Below are 18,249 nucleotides of genomic sequence, written 5' to 3'. Positions count from 1 at the left end.
ATTAGGGGAAGTGATCCAGCTTGTTCTAGATGACATAAGACATTAGCACCATGCTTATGTATCTGATACAGTAAGGTTATGTACTACAGAATGGTACAGTCATAAAATAACCAGACTATTCTAAGGATTTACCAGCTTTTTTTCTTATAAATGGAAAGATAATACCAGAGATTTTCTTCTTTTCTAAATATACATTGATGTACTTATTGTTTTATTACTGGAAGACTGGAGGAAGTTCTGGAATGCATCCATTTTATTTTTAAGGTGAATCATTTTTTTATATATATATCTTACATATTCTTTTCTCTTGTTCACAGAAAATAATGAGCGGACCAGAAGTGATGTGTCAAGTGGAGAGATTAGTGGTTATGATTTCCAGAAACATTCATCCTCTTCTCCAACTGCAGCTAAGAGTAGTGGTCTTGAAATGCCATCAAAGAAAACATTGGAGGGTTTTCAGCCCAGTCATCTAGACTCCAAACCTAATGTGGAAAGAAGTAATCTGCAACTTAATACCCTGGAGCGGAAAAGTAACGGTGTTCACACTAATAATGGTGTAAATGGTGTAAACGGGAGTCAAGAAAGCAAGTACTATACTGCCACATCTCCTACACTAGCTTCCCCAACCAAAGAGCCACCGCCAGTGCCTTCCAAGCCGAAACTGTGAGTACCACCATGTAATTTACCTCATGTCTTCCCTAGTCTTGCCAGACAACCATGTTCTATTAGATTTGTTGTTATATTGTAGTAGTTATGAGGTTTGGGTTTGTTAGCATAGCTCTGGCAGAATAAACAATATAAAATGTACTTATAAAGCTATATAAATTAAACAAAGGGATACATTACAAGCACAATTTACATAAGATACGCATGATCATTAAAACAAATCAACTGAAATTTATAGTCTGTTTGCAGAAATGTTCATACATTGGGTCCTGTTATTGTTTGTGGACCATGATAAACAGTAAGTAGATGTTAACTAACCATGAAATTAAGTACTGTACATTGTGGGGGGAAATACCCTGCTATAAGCAAAAGTTATTGGCAGAAAACTGATATTACATCTTGAATTCTGAATGAAAACAGTAAATGCTAGGTGACAGCAAATGTACTATTATTATAGAGATACGTTACACATGTTACTAACCACGACCACCGATACAAATATAATAGTAGTACTGTTTTGTTTTTTTTAAACATGCACAAAGAATAGTCCAAGCAAATATTACTAAATCTGAATAGATTTTACAAATTATAGTTTAGGCCAAAATAGCATGCAAAGGGGGGGGGGAGAGATTTATCACGCCTCGCCCCCTTTTCATTGGTTGAATTCACTAAGAGGTGTGCGCCTCATAGTGAGCTGGTGTAAATCATGATAAATGAGGCACGGGAAGAGGCCATGCCTCCTCTCTGCTTTGCAGCACCCCTCCTGCCCGCCCAACAGGTGAGTGGGAGACACGTCAGGTGTACGCCAGGAAGGAGGCGCACATTTGCCGTAACTTTGATAAAAAAATGTGACATTTGAGTAAAATAGTATACTCTAATATCTTGTTTACCAATGTAAAAAGCTTTATATGGTTACTTTATTGTTTTGTGCCAACTTGCATGTAGCCATCGAAGCCAGTAAAAAGGTAAAAGTGAAATAAATGTTAGGCTATGTTCCCACTACGTGAGAGACCGGCTGTTCTGTGACCCAGCCAGTTCATGGAACCGCCAGTCTCTGCAAAGATCATCCCGGCCGGATGATCTTTCCGGCCGCAGTGTTCTGATGCGGGCGCATCAGTGCACGCCCGCATTAGAAATTCACACAGCACACAATGAAGCAAGCAGCTGGAGCCGCTCTCTTCATTGTGTGAACTGACAGGGTTTTTTGGGCCCGCAATTCACTGAATTGCGGCCGCAGAAAACTGACATGTCAGTTTTTTGCGGCGCCGCATGGGATCCCAGGCCGGAGCGTATTCTATGTGTATACGCTCCGGCCAGGGCTATGTTCACACTATGTAAAAACAACGTTGTTATGCAAACCATGGCCATTATTTCTCAAATAACAGCAATTGTGCAATACACAATGAAATACGGATGTTATTTTTACATAGTGTTATTTTTACATAGCCTAAAGGTATTTGTCTGGGCCATTTTATAGCCCAAACACCTATGTGAAAACATAGTCTGGTGGGAAAATATGCAAGTTTTCCTGTGTTTTTGACCACTTTTGCTTTTGGATAAAAAATACTTACCAAAATAATGCATGTGAACTTAGCCTAAAAAAAGTAAAGAGAGCTAGAAGGGCATTTGGGGTCTGCAAACCAATAAAAAATTGACCTGATATTTTAATCGTTTAATAATCTAAAATGACAAATAATCTAAAATTATCAAAGATCTGGCACCATGTTGGTCCTAGAAAAAATAAATTTACCAGGTCCATTTCCTGACCTCAACAAATCTCCTCCAGTTACCTAAGTAGTTTTCCATGGTAGTTTTTTTCATGCAATATATTGCACTATCCATCTGCATTACAAGTCACTTGCTTTATATATACTGTTGTTAGTAATGTTTATTACAAGTACTTCTCAGGGTGAATATTTATATTATGTGGAATAATCTTTGTGGTTAGGTTGTTCTGTTTGAAACAGAGACATTATTCAGGCTGTGATATAAATCATATTGTACATGAGGAGACCATGGTAGGATCAGTCCAAGTCTTAGTTCTAACCACATTGCTAAGCCTCAAGCCAAAATAGCTGCCAATAAAACGGACAGACTTGACTGCTCAGGATACATCATCGCAGACTTGGCTTATTATACAGGAATACAAATTCTGATGTTTTTAAACAAGAATGTGCTGATTCTTAAAGAAATATTGTCTGTGCTCCCAACAACGATGAACCTGGTATTATGGCTTCATGCTGGACATCTATTACTTTTGCTTACTATGTCAAGATTGAGACCAGAGGTCATTGACCCCATTGTTAAGGCCTACCCCGATTTCAGCTTAAACCAGCTCTGGGATAGTAAACTAGCAGAGCTGCTCCATTGGTCATTCTCAAAGCCGTGTTTGGGCATGGAGGAAAGTAATATAACTAACATTTTTATACATTATAACCCAGTCAGGTCAGTTTTAGGCAAGTTGATGAGTAGTGTAAAAATAAAAATTAGATAAAAATAAGAAAAATACGGGAAAAAAAATTAAATAGTCTTAATTTACTTCCTACTGTATATCCTGTTCAATACAGATCACTGAGGGTTAAACTTGGGGTAGGTCATTGACCCAAACTAAATGCCTATCCTCGGTAGCAATGACTGCCACATCAAGACTGCCTTCATTGGGTGCAGTGCACAACAAGGTTAGAAAATGTACAAATTAGCAGATGTTTTCCGACATTATTAATGAATATGTTTATCTAATGTCAGAAACCTGATAAGAATAATATATTAGCAAATCAGGTTGTACTGTCATTCCCACCATTTACGTCTTCAATTAACACATCCATTATGCTGATCTTTCCTGCTGCCCCCTGACAAGCCTATCAGTTCATAATTGGGACTCTTCCTGGGAAGCTGAAAAATAATTTTTTCACTTTGTGAGATACAGTTAGTTTTCAGAAATAATTTTGTACAGGATTCTAGTTTGGCATCTAGATTTACTATTATAGGTGTTTCCCTTTTGGGGTTTTATCTTACTGGACTTTTCTTACCAAATTTACTAATATGTTCACATCTTGGGGAAATTGTGACGCACAGATAGAAAATGGCACATTGCACTCACACGCCACATTTGTAATAACTGTCAGCAGAACAATCATTCAGCTGGCACTTCTCTCTTCTGGCCTCCCCATACAAATGAACATTTGGCACAGCCAAACTTTTATGTACAGTATTCTCTATAGTGAGGGTAAATCACAGCCCTGGTGCTGACATATTTTCATTATGCCATGTTATGATTGTTGGCGTGCTGCAGACTTGTTGGCTGGATAGATAGATAGATAGATAGATAGATAGATAGATAGATAGATAGATAGATAGGTAGATAGATAGATAGGAGATAGATAGATAGATAGATAGATAGGAGATAGAGAGATAGATAGATAGATAGGAGATAGATAGATAGATAGATAGATAGATAGATAGATACGAGATAGATAGATAGATAGATAGATAGATAGATAGATAGATAGGAGATAGACAGATAGATAGATAGATAGATAGATAGATAGATAGATAGATAGATAGATAGACGATCAAACAACACACAGAATAAAGGTATGTGAGATTCACCTTGACCAGTTTGGTCACATCAACAACACCAAAAGTTGTGTGAATAAAAAGATTAAATACTATCCTGTTTAATCGTTTTATCTATCTATTCACACAGCATTTGGTGTTGATGTGACCAAATTGGTCAAGGTGAATTTCACATGCCTTTTTTATTATTATTATTATTATTATTATTATTATTATTATTATTATTATTATTATTATTATTATCATTATCATTATCATTATTATTATGATAGGTTACATTTTAGAGCCTACCAATTTGTAAATTTACACTCCAATAGACATAAACAGGAAATGGTAGCACAAGTTGCATAACAGCTGTTTTACCTTTTCCCCTAATAAAGCAGAAAAAGTTACATGACTTTACTAAGACAACCAATGCATCATCTAGTTCCAGTCCCACATGTTGGTGAATTGGTGTTAGGCCGCTTGTTCGTGATAAGAGATGACTGGTGCCTAGGATTAACAAGAAGCTTGCTATGGGCCATAGGCTACGTGCTTACATGTTTTGCTATAGTTTAAAGGATTGACTTAACTACCAAATAAACAGAAAAAAAAACATTATGTTCACTAAAATCTGCAGCTTGCAACAGTTATCATTCTTGTTTCCATGAATTAAATTCCTGTTTCTGGAAGAATTTTTGCAGATTGAAGCAATTTGAAGCAAGGAAAGTTTGTGATAGTTCGAATGGAGCTGTGTACATTGCAGTTTGGAATCGAGTTGTAAAATGAGAGAAATGTATTGTGTCCTCATGGCCTTACATCAGTCAACTGACTATAAATATTTAGTTTGTACATAGATGAGGCCAACAACATGCAGCCAATGGTTTCTATAGAATACATAGGGCCATCAGCAATACCTCCGGTATATCACAATCTTTGTGACACCCGGCATGGCATATGTTATTTGACAAGTTTACACAATGGAGCAATCACTAATTGGTTGTTTATGCTGCCTGTAAACGGTTGGGAGATTTGTTTTGTTGGCCTCCTAATAGGCTTCTCCATTTTTCATCACACCCAAGTACTGACAATTAACATCCCAACCTATTGTTTACAGGCAAAAGGAACATTACTGTCAATCACCAGGTGACATGCAGCAGCTACGATATGTACAGTAGTTCAGTATCAGTATGTGGATATACTTCATAAAACATACCAAAGTTTATATAGGTCCTTAATGCAGTATTCTGACAAAATAAAAGTCTGATAGTTGAAATATTACTTCTGGAACATTCACCTATTATGGTAAGGGGTAGCCTCCCCCACTGAACAATGGAGAAGCAAGAGAGAGACGGCCATGTATGCACACTTCCCTCTTTAATAAAGTACAGTGGTACCTTGGTTAAAGAGTAACTTGGATTGAGAGCGCTTTGCAAGAAGAGCTCACAGTTTTTCAAAATTGTAACTTGGTTTAAGAGCATTGCTTTGGTTTAAGAGTTCCCTGTACTGGGTGGGAGGGGGAGTGGGGAAGGGGCATGGTCTGCATAGTGGGGTCTACAGCACTGTACTCTGACCCAGGAAATCTCCCAAGGACAGAGAGTGCTGCTATACTGTGCCCACATTTGCCCTGCTCATTTTATCATGATCCCTGCAGTTTCTTTCACCCCTTGTGTTTCCCATCCTCTCCATTACTGCTATAATAATCCTGCGCTTACACTCAGCTATTCACACTGCTGTTATAATGTGCCAACACTTACACTCAGCTATACACACTGCTGCCATAATGTGCCTGTACTCACACTCAGCCATTCACACTGCTGTATAGAAAAGTTTCTGTCACTGTCCTCCTGCACAGCTCTTTTATTCTCACTTCCTGATTGGTCCATGCTAAACACACCCCTCTCCCATTGCTGTCATGTGACCACACAGACCTTTAACAGCAGCCCTGCTTCTCTATTCTAGGCTGTTGTACTACACTACTGCATTATGGGAATCTGCAGTTCCATCTTGTGTCTACAAACGGCTGCATTTTTTTCAGGTTTATGCACTTACTATACATTATACTTCACATGCTGATTGCTATGCTGTACAGTAACTTATAATATCACATATTCAGCTGTTTCTAAACCAATTGTTGACATTTCAGTGATTTCTTATGGGACAATTTGCTTTGGTTTAAGAGTGATTTGGATTACAAGCACGGTCCCGGAACAAATTATGCTCGTAATCCAAGGCACCGCTGTATTTGGGAATTAAAGGAGACAACAGGTCAGTAAATCTGTCTCCTGCCTACCGATCTGGAAGCACCGCTGGTTAAATAAATGCTTTTATTTGGGCTGTGAATAGTGTCGAAGAGGCGGGGCCAAGGGTTCCCTGGGCTCTACCACCCCTATGCCTCACAGTGCTATATGCAGAGTGTGCGTCACTGATGCCAAGGGGGAGCATACAACACAGTGAGGTGTAGCGGTGCTAAAGCCCAGAGAACTATCGGCTCACACTCCCTAACACTTAGCAGCCTGTGTATGCAGCTCATACAGATAACTGCTCATAACTTTATAGATAAAGGCTTGTCATGGTGTACATGTCATAAAGCTCTGCCACATCACAGCAGCTAACACGGTCACTAGGAGCCACACAGATAGATGGCTGATGGCTGAGTGCATGGCTGAGAGCTGTTCCAAATAAGAGCTGAACCAACATCTGAAAGCAATCTACATATGATGGCTTACTGTAAACTCATTCATGGAATCTGGAATTCATTTTTATTTACATAATGATCATTTCCCCTAAAATAAAAAAAACAGCAGTGATCTATAGTAATCTCCCTAGCTGTCTATAGTGTATTTCCTAGTCATCATTCTAACTATCTATCATCTATCTTTATCTAAATAATGGTTAATAATTCCTTCTATACACCTCACACAGCCTGATCCTACACTCAAAAGACAAGCAAAGGTGTATGGTAACCAATGTAATAGTAGCCATATTGGTTTGTAACCCCTGTGATAGTAGCCATATCGGTTGGTAACCCCTTTGATAGTAGCCATATTGGTTGGTAACCCCTGTAATTGTAGCCATATTGGTTTGTAACCTCTGTAATAGAAGCCATATTGGTTGGTAACCCCTGTAATAGTAGCCATATTGGTTTGTAACCTCTGTAATAGAAGCCATATTGGTTGATAACCCCTGTAACAGTAGCCATATTGGTTTGTAACCTCTGTAATAGTAGCCATATTGGTTGGTAACCCCTGTAATAGTAGCCATATTGGTTTGTAACCCCTGTGATAGTAGCCATATTGGTTTGTAACCCCTGTAATAGTAGCCACATTGGTTGGTAACCCCTGTGATAGTAGCCATATTGGTTGGCAACCCCTGTGATAGTAGTCATATCGGTTGATAACCCCTGAGATAGTAGCCATATTGGTTGGTAACCCCTGTGATAGTAGCCATATTGGTTGGTAACTCTTGTGATAGTAGCCATATCGGTTTGTAACCCCTGTAATAGTAGCCATATCGGTTGGTAACCCCTGTGATAGTAGCCATATCGGTTGGTAACCCCAGTGATACTAGCCATATTGGTTGGTAACCCCTGTGATAGTAGCTATATTGATTGGTAACTCCTGTGATTGTAGCCATATTGGTTGGTAACCCCTGTAATAGTAGCCGTATTGGTTGGTTGCAGCAGTCACATATGGAGCACAGCATGCAATTGCTGCTGTAAATGGTTGTCATATGCACTATGAACAGGTGTGGGCGGAAAAGCTGTCTTTTCCTATTCTTCTGTCAGGAATGTTGAAGACTTTGCACATGTTAATGATCCAGACACCAGAACCAGTATCTTGTGACATTTCTCCTGTGTGTGACTTGCTAGAGTGTAATTTCAGATAGATACTGTACATCTTAGATACAAGCTTCAGATTTTGCACCCCCCTTTAAGCACAGGTCACCTGCCCCAATCTACTATAATGTCCTCATGAAAGCAGCTTAGGGTGCTGAAAAGGCGCTTGTTTTGTAACATAATAAATCTTGATCTTTGTATGTAAAACAGTATAATGCAGTTTCCAGCAACTGCCCGCCAATGGGAAAACACAAGTCCCCAGTACGTGTGGCTCCAGTCTGGTTACCATTTTGTACGCCATATGTTTCCTATCCTGCTTTGTTGTTTAATTAACATCAATCCTTCAAAATCTATCAAATCTTCTCTGAGAAAAATAATATCTTAAAGCAAATATCCTTTGTGATACACATGCCAATAGCAGCAACATGGGTCTCATTATGTATAGTCTCAGGCTGATTTCATGTCAGTTTAGTCTTACGCTTCAGCAGACGATACACTGTAACAAACACAAATTATACTCCAGATGGTAAGAATTCTACATGTTAATCTAATCCAAAACCAGAACTGGATGAAAACTTGAAAAAGTCTAATTGACCAAATTTCCAGATCAACTACCAGGATGTCCAGTACCTGAAGCATTAAATAACATTTGGGGTTAGCGATCCTACAAGATGTTATACTATCTATATACGCTTGTTAATTTGTATGGCAGGATTTTCACCCACAGTTCTTTTCCTCAACTAGATACATTCCAGATAGTTTATTACCATACAATAATGCATTAAAACCCATATAACATTTGTGATTAATGTAGTCCTGTGATTTGTTTGTTATGTTTAGAGATGAGTGAACCTCGAGCATGCTCGAGTCCATCTGAACCCGATCATTCGGCATTTGATTAGCTGGGGCTGCTGAAGTTGGATAAAGTTCTAAGGTTGTCTGGAAAACATGGATACAGTCAATGACTATATCCATGTTTTCCACATAGCCTTAAGGCTTTATCCAATCTTTAGCAGTTCCCGCTAATCAAATGCCGAGCGATTGGGTTTGGATGGACACGAGCATGATCGAGGTTTGCTTATCTCTAGTTATGTTTTTTGTTTTTTTGTTTTTTTTTTGGGGGGGGGGGGTAGGATGTATCCTCAATATTTGATTAATAAGGAAACTCCTAGATCTAAACCTGCACTAATCAGCTGACTCTAAATAATAGCCTCTACATTGCTGCTGCCAAATGTATAACGCTGTGCGGCTTGGGCCCCTCATAAAGCTTCAGTGGCAGCCTACTGAGTGTATCTGCCTGTACCAAGTAAACATTTAGGGGGCTCTGGTGCTCCTCAGAGGGTATTCCTCTATTGCTGTAAGTTGAACCAGCACTACCAGGCTGTATCAAACACTCTTGTCATCTTAACACAGAGCACGTATAGAAACATCTATGGATTGCTGAGCGTACATTGTAGAAATATCAACAGGAAGATTCTCCAGCACCACAATAAATGCATCCAAAAATGTCATGCTTTAAAAAAAAAAAAAAGTCATATTTTGAATGTAATGTTTCAGATTCATGCTTTTAGCCATGAATAAGGATGCATGAAAAATCCCAAAAGCATGAAATAAAGCTTAAATAAACATTATTTGGAGCTAATGAGTCCTTTCTTTTGCTATTTTACCCCCTCGGTAAGCTGACTCCAACTGATCTAATATTGTTGGCCACCCCCTTTAAGTTATAATAGTACCCACCAAGTTGGCATCAGCTTCCAGTATCATTGATGAAAATGTAAGAAGGCTAATGTGACTAGTGATTTACATTGTTGGCTTATCTTTTAGGATACATAAGAACCACAATTTTTGCACAACCCTTAAATCCACTTTAAGGGTATAAACCCACACACCATATACGCAGCAGATATGCAACAAATACGCAGCAGATTTGTTGGTACAGATTTGATGCTGTGTTCAGTTATTTAGATCTAATCTGCTGCGAGTTTGCTGCGAGTTTGCTGCGTATCGCAGCAGTAAATATGCTGCATATACTGTGTGTGGGTTTATACCCTAAGAATTCTATTAGGTAATAGCACAATCAGTAATACTCTAATATAACATTACAGCTAACAAAATAATTGTAGTCTGATAAACAACAGTTTATGGCTATGGAGAACATCTCAACCAAGGCTTTGAAATTGTCAGTAAAATACTGGCATCCCTTACAGTAACTTTTATTCTATCATTGCTGGACTAACCCAGACTGGCACAGCATCCTTTGGACCCGTCAAGATGGGTTTTCAGTGGCGTAGCTACACACACACACCAATAGCATCACTTGGTCGTGAAAGGGGGGGGGGGGGGGGCCCAAGTTGGCCTCTCGCACCAGGGCCCAGGAGACATTAGCTACGCCTCTGGGTTTGATAGAACATACGCTGCTGTGCACCAGATATCTAAGCTTCCACATAATACAAGTGATTTATCACTGTATGCTCTCGCTGGGATGCTGCCTCAAGGTGGCAGAACAGACATGAAAATGAGAGCAGCAGATCTGTGTTGCATTGGGATATTCCACAATATGCATTAGCTCTTTTATGAATCCTGAGGACAGCATCTGCTATATTTTTGTACATTTGTTCAGTGTGTGTCATTTTCTCATTGTAGACCATTGAACACTACCTGCAATGTCCTCACTATTAGATGGAGATGGTTTGTTACCACTTCATGAGAATACATTGCTTAAACTATTGCTGCCCCATTAATGTAGGTCTGCTTCATGGACAATGCAGGTATTGGTGCAGGGTATCTGCCGATTTGTGCATGAGACATAGATATTAGATTCCTGCAGCATTAAGTATTATGATACTGTAAAGGCAATATGTTTTCACACTTTTGCTACTTTTTAGTTATATAATGTTATATCCACCAAACACATACTTTTAGGTTATAATAATAATAATAATAATAATAATAATAATAATGATACGAATAATAAGAATAATAATGCTTTATTTATATAGCGCACACAGATTTTGCAGCACTTCACCTATCTGTATGTTTTGGGTGTGGGAGGAAACCGGAGTACCCGGAGGAAACCCACGCAAACACAGAGAGAACATACAAACTCTTTGCAGATGTTGCCCTTGGTGGGATTTGAACCCAGGACTCCAGCGCTGCAAGGCTAAACCCCACAGATTACTTTTGAGCACCTGGCGTCGCAGCCCCTATGATCAGCCTTTTTCTCAGGGACCAGTTCAAACAAAAAAGGAATCATTCAAAGACGACAACAACTTAAAGGGGACGTGTCATAACTTTCATTTTGCTTGAACAACAAGTCATCGGAGTGGTCCCACTGGCATGGATTGATAGATTTCTCCAAACAGGGCAAGATCTATCAAATAAGGCTAAAGGGGTGGGGAGAAGCTGCAGGAGACCATCCTGGTTCAGGCAGCATGAAAGTGATCACAGCTTCCCTTTCATTTATTGTTGAAGTACTAGGATTAAACTGAGCTAAGCAGTTAATACTCTTGCAGGTGATACCCGTGCAGCACTGGTACAATCTGCATGTTTTCTCAGGCTGTTATAGTCACAATGTTCAACTGATAGGTGTGACACTATGCTAAGGAAGCAGAATGCAAAGCTTTTATATGGTTATTTCTTTACAGGCTTATCCACCCACTGTGGGATTATGAAAAAATGGCAAATATAATTGTCATGACTGCTATGTCCTTTCCCTTTCTCATGCTTGTGAACAACATTGTTGCATAGAAGCTCCAAACTTTAACTTCAAACACGTAGAGCCCTATTACATATAACATTCCCATGCTGAGAAGTAATCTCTGACCTTTAGCTGGGATGTTCAAAAAGTTCCAACCCTAGTGATCTTTCGACTGCCATATGGCCCATATCTCTGTATATCAGTCAGTAAATCCCCATCTCAGTATACACTAAAGAGTCATATGAGAAAGGAAATACTTAAATCAATGTAATATCTGTGGGTAGGGACAGCTACACAACTCGCCTTTGTACTTAAAGGTCATTAATGTCCATATTATGATTTAATACATCCCTTTTATAGGCTTGTACAGGAACCATTTGGCTAATGCTGTGTTTAGTTGCCTTGGTAATTCTTTGCTTATAGAAAGTGTTGAGCAGACATGTATAGGAAAAGGAGTGACGTTTCTGCTCACATCTTCTCCACCGAGAGCTCTTCTTGGCTTTCGGATGCTCTGTAATCTCTTGTTTGACTGATCTGCTTGATTAAAACTTTGTTTTTGATGGCATGCTGCCCCTGTAATATTGTAGGGTGTTTCCTTTCTATCGTACTAATGGTGCCTAGCCCACATACATGTCACATTGTTAGACAATGAATATGGTAAAATTAACCCTTCTCCTGTCTTTTGGCTACAGACTATATTAAATGGAACTAATGGAGGTGGTTTCTTATAAGAAATGTAATTAGAACAATTGTTTGCTGCAGGAATTCTGCTTAAAAAGTACCTGTGACATACCCCGCAAAATCCAGCTGTAGCACTGTAGTAGTGACTCTATTGGTCATTAGGGATATTTTTCTCCGAGCCATTCACTGACATAGGGGAACGCTGGGGTCACTAGTGATACTTTTCTCTTAGCCGGTCACTGACATAGGGGAACGCTGGGGTCACTAGTGATACTTTTCTCTTAGCCGGTCACTGACATAGGGGAACGCTGGGGTCACTAGTGATACTTTTCTCTTAGCCAGTCACTGACATAGGGAAACGCTGTGGTCACTAGTTATACTTTTCTCCTAGTCAGTCACTGACATAGGGGAATGCTGTTGTCTCTAGGGATACTTTTTTCCTAGTCAGTCACTGACATAAGGGTACACTGTGGTCTCTAAGGATACTTTTTTCCTAGTCAGTCACTAACATAGGGGAACGCTGTGGTCACTAGTGATACTTTTCTCCTAGTCAGTCACTGACATAGGGGTACACTGTGGTCTCTAGGGATACTTTTTTCCTAGTCAGTCACTAACATAGGGGAACGCTGTGGTCACTAGTGATACTTTTCTCCTAGTCAGTCACTGACATAGGGGTACACTGTGGTCTCTAGGGATACTTTTTTCCTAGTCAGTCACTGACATAGGGGTACACTGTGGTCTCTAGGGATACTTTTTTCCTAGTCAGTCACTGACATAGGGGTACACTGTGGTCTCTAGGGATACTTTTTTCCTAGTCAGTCACTAACATAGGGGAACGCTGTGGTCACTAGTGATACTTTTCTCCTAGTCAGTCACTGACATAGGGGTACACTGTGGTCTCTAGGGATACTTTTTTCCTAGTCAGTCACTGACATACGGGAACGCTGTGGTCACTAGTGATACTTTTCTCCTAGTCAGTCACTGACATAGGGGTACACTGTGGTCTCTAGGGAATAAAAATTTGTGGATAAAGGGAATAAAAGTGTGTAACTAGTGAAAGCGCATTTAATATGGGGTTACATAGAAACTATATGCAAAATGTGCTGGATTAGAAGTCAGCACCCAAGTGCAAGCCACTAAGTCAGTCCACCCCCTTCTGATATTGCCATATGGCTTTGGTGTTTACCTATTGTGTGCACCGCATGGAGATTTACTGCCGTCCTACAGGCTTTACTGACGTCCTTCAGCATTTTCACTTTGGGGAAACAAAAGTGCAAAAGAGAAAGGTAGGGAGCATAGTATGATACTGGTATAAAACCAGCTGGATGTTGGGGCATTTGTGTTCTAATGTCAGACTAGTATTATACACATCACATACACAGAACAGATATAACATTTTTATTGGAGATAAAGGGGTGCATAATTTTGCTATGGCTCTTTTTATTTCTTGATTAAGTTCCTTGATCTTTATGGGTATATTGGATGAATATACCCTAGCCTGTAGATATAGACCTCTCCAAGCTGATTCCCAGTAAAATAATCTGAGTTTGGCCTTATTGAAAACATATCTGGCAGAATGCCTAAGCTTTATAGGATCCAACAGTGAATGTGCAAATACGATTATCATTTTCCCTCTAGAAGTATGTGGCTCATAAGTGGTTTAATAATGATTTGGCATGCACCATGGCTAGTTGTCAAAACAATTTGCAGCTTATTTCCTCAATCAGCAGAGAACAAATCTTGGTCTTCACAAATATGCAGACGTGGGGAGTTATTTTTCACACATTTCCTGATTTTCGGATATTTTGTTATCTTAGCAATTTGCTTGCCTATATCCTTATTTTTAATTGTTCCACCCTTTTTATTTCCATCATGGTGCCCTACCCTTATCCTTGAATTGCATACATGTGTACCACCCATCACACATTCTTATACAGCCCCACCTGCAGGGGTGACATTAGCACAAGGTATCCTGGAAATAAGTATTTTTATATGAACAGAGATAAACCATGATAACTACTACCATCAGCAACACAGTTACTCAATATGTTACTTTGAGTAAAAAAAAAGACGACATTTAGAAAAAGATTATAATAAAGGGGTTCTCCAGAGAAAAAATGTTTTTAAATCAACTGGTGTCAGCAAGTTACACAGATTTGTAAATTACTTCTAAGCCTTCCAGTACTTTTTAGCTGCTGTATGTTCTACATGAAGTGGTGTATTTATTCCAGTCTGATACAGTGCTCTCTCCTGTCACCTCTGTCTGTGACAGGAACTGTCAGTGTGAGTAGTAGTAAATCTCCATAAAAAACCTCTCCTGCTCTGGACAGTTCCAGTCATGGACAGAGGTGGTGGCAGAAAGCCCCGGTGTCAGACTTAAAAAAAAAAAAACACACCACTTCCTGCAGGACATACAGGAGCTGATAAGTACTCGATGGCTTTAAACTTTTAAATAGAAATCTATATAATTTTCTGACACCAGCTGACTTGAAATTTTTTGAAAATACAAACCGCAAATCTTATATATATATATGTATGATACAGCATATCCAACAGCTCCAGCATATATTTCTGGATAAACACCATACTACAATGTAGCTGGTTATCGCTTAAAATTTCAAGACAAACTGATTGCAAGGGACTAAGTGATCCCCCCCTTCCCCCAACACACACACACCAGTAACTGTGTTCTGCTAGAGTCCAGCCAAACGTGATAAAATTAGGAAAAGCCATACTGTAATGGTCAATAGTCCCCCAATGTTTAGAAGGTACTCTTGCTGTCCCCATGAGTTGTGAACTACTTTAGCTTAAAGGTGTATTCCACAAACGAACTGGTTACAATAATTAACCCCTGTTTACATAATTCAAGCCTTCCAGTACTTATCAGCTGCTGCATGCCTCTAAGGAAGTCACATGGGGACATTTACAAGTACACCAGTCTTAAATGAAGCCCTTCCCCATTAAACCAGACGTATTTAATAAAAGGTGCACACCTGTTAGCTAGGGCGGCGAGACCTGTGTCACAGCTGAAATCTGCTGCTCTGGGGCAGGTGTAAATGTCTGCATGGTTTACGCCTGTCTCCAGGCATAAACCATGATAACTTAGGTGTTATCACCCACCAACCTATCCCCCATCAGACATGCCCTAATATAGTACATAAAATAACAATTGTGATTTAGGGTACAAACCCACTTGACGTATTTGCTGCGTGAATCAGTCTTAAAAATAAGCAGGCAAAATGCAGGTTGGCTTTATACAATTGTTCTGCATTAAAATACGCAATTGCGTATTTTTGAAGTGTGTAGCTACATGCGTTTTTCGCACAGGTTGTTAACAACTGATGCTTTGCTAACAACAAGCTTCACGCTTCAAAAATACGCAATTGCGTATTTTAACGCAGAACAATTGTATAAAGCTAACCTGCGTTTTGCCTGCTTATTTTTAAGACTGATTCACGCAGCAAATACGTCAAGTGGGTTTGTACCCTTAAGCAACAAAGCATAGAAGGCCTGTTCATGTGATCCCGCACTGCTGCATTTCTATATAAGTTTTATATTCATATTAGGTTAAAGTCTTTCTTCTTTCTCTATTCAAAAGTACTATGGAAACCACTAGTCTACACTTCCCACTTCAAAAGGTTTGGCTGTAACCACAGACTTAGCTATTCCATAAAAGAAATAAAAAACCATTAATTGTGGGAACTTTTGATGTCTGTCAAATAATATATTCTGAGAGTACAAAATCCAGAAACCTACTTTTCGGAGTAGAAATATGTCATAAACTCCCTGATTTCTTGAGTAGCTGGCACTATGCCTATCTATTGTTATACTGTACATTTATGAACCTGATGTTTATGGCCCTTTTGGAGCATATATTCCCTCTCATATGGCTTGGATCCAGGGGATTATTGTTCTCTTAACGTGAGCCAAGTGGGAAAAAAAGTTTGTGTTAATGGAAAATAGCAATGAGGGTCCACAGGGCACCCTGTAAATTTCCATTATGATTTCCTGTCCGCAGTTATGAGTAATTGTGTCATGCATCAAGACCTTTATAGAGCAGTCCTGGATGACCTAAAAAGAATGACAGTGTTTATTCTTAGCAGAGCTTTAGTAACATATCATGTTATTACGGTTTGTATGATACCATTAATATTACATTCATATTTAAAGAGATCTAGCTTAGATCCAGTTTAACTTCACTGTGGAACTGGAGGAAGCTATCCCCCAGTATAGTGATATCACTGGAATCCCTGTTACTGCATGCTGGTACAATGACTAAAAATGGCTTCGATGAATTGCTCCAAAAAATGCCATTCACCAAGTATCTGCAGGGAAGAGGTAGGGAATTGTTAGTGAACATTGTATACTATGGGGGAAATTTATGAAACATGGTGTAAAGTGAAACTGGCTCAGTTGCCCCTAGCAACCAATCAGATTCCACCTTTCATTTTCCAAAGAGTCTGTTAGGAATGAAAGGTGGAATCTGATTGGTTGCTAAGGGCAACTGAGCCAGTTTCACTTTACACCATGTTTGATAAATCTCCCTGTATGTGTTTAAGTGAATGTGTTACCTGGAGTTTTTTCATCAATTAGAGACAGATACTGGAACATATCCAAAGAACTGCTATAGAGACAGCACTTAAAGTGAAGCAAACGTGATTCTATTTTCACATGATACACCAGTAGTAAGCGTAGTAGGATGTGAATAAAGAATCACATTCGCTTCACTTGTAGTGCTGGCTCTATAGCACTTCTTTGGATTGGTTGCGGACAGACGGGTCCAATTGGGTGAGACGTGCACTATCCTTTATAGATTCATATTGGCTGACCAGTGCTGTTCCAACTCCTGTTTTTTTTATACTGGAACATAGTCTCTTTCATGGATTACCATCATTTAACTGCAATTAATTGCTGTTATTTTAAAACGGTCGTTGTTTAGAAATAATAGCCGTTATTTGCTGTTAAATGACGGTCGTCCACTAAATTTCAACAGCGTGTGAAGCTAGCTAGTCTCAGTTACACTGACACACAATGTCCTAGTAGCATATTAGCAACTTTTGATTTTCTATATGGTTAAACTATATATTTTAATTTGATAAATTACAAACAAATCCCACCAATAGTGAAGCAAGCTGGTCTCACAGAAGCCATATTAACCCAGGTTTAGTGCCTTCATGATCAGAATAACAGTTCCTGCTTATGAGTTCCGTATACTTGAACCTACATAGTAGCTCTGTATTACCACTGAAAAGGTTTATCTCCTACCCACAAGACACTATCATTTTATTTAACTTTCCACATCAGAGGCAACAATAGTGAAGATTCAGTCATGATGTATATGGAAACATGACTGTGGTCTAGGTCATCCTAACACTTTTTCAGATGTAGCTTCCAGAAGAACTGTAATATGGAAGCTTTCTTTTTGCTGAATGGCTTAACTATTAAAATAGGACAGTCTCTATAACACAGTCTCTGGATAGAAAGCGTATAGTGAATAATCGTATGTAGGCCTACAGTATCCCAGATGGGTGTCCAAGCTTAGCAAGTGGCATTGGTCTTGTCGTCTTGTCTCCAAATCGTATTTTGATATGAGGAGCCATTGTTTTCGCCCATTGATTTCAACTTATTTTTAGAAGACCATCAAAACCATGTGGAAAAAGCATCTATTCCAGGACTCCATAACAAACTCACTTGAGCCCCACTACCTAATGACAGGAAACTGGAACAGCGGTATAAGTAGCAATAATTAGTATAGGTATAAATTATAGTGCCATATAGAGAATTCTAGTGGCTGTGCTAGATAGCAGAAAGG

General features: G+C 39.2%; 1 protein-coding gene across 1 annotated transcript in view; it reads left to right on the top strand.

Moving 5' to 3' along the window:
* PALLD (palladin, cytoskeletal associated protein) overlaps positions 1-18,249 on the top strand; it is a 276,543-nt gene that overhangs the window by 160,570 nt on the left and 97,724 nt on the right. Inside the window, exon 9 of the mRNA XM_069977825.1 lies at positions 318-663. Coding sequence (XP_069833926.1) covers positions 318-663 — 346 coding nt within the window. The remainder of the gene's footprint in view (positions 1-317; positions 664-18,249) is intronic.

Source organism: Dendropsophus ebraccatus, chromosome 7, assembly GCF_027789765.1.
Source record: "Dendropsophus ebraccatus isolate aDenEbr1 chromosome 7, aDenEbr1.pat, whole genome shotgun sequence".
Taxonomy (NCBI): domain Eukaryota; kingdom Metazoa; phylum Chordata; class Amphibia; order Anura; family Hylidae; genus Dendropsophus; species Dendropsophus ebraccatus.
The sequence above is the reverse complement of the archived record's forward strand: the minus strand, read 5'-3'. Positions and strand labels throughout refer to the sequence as shown.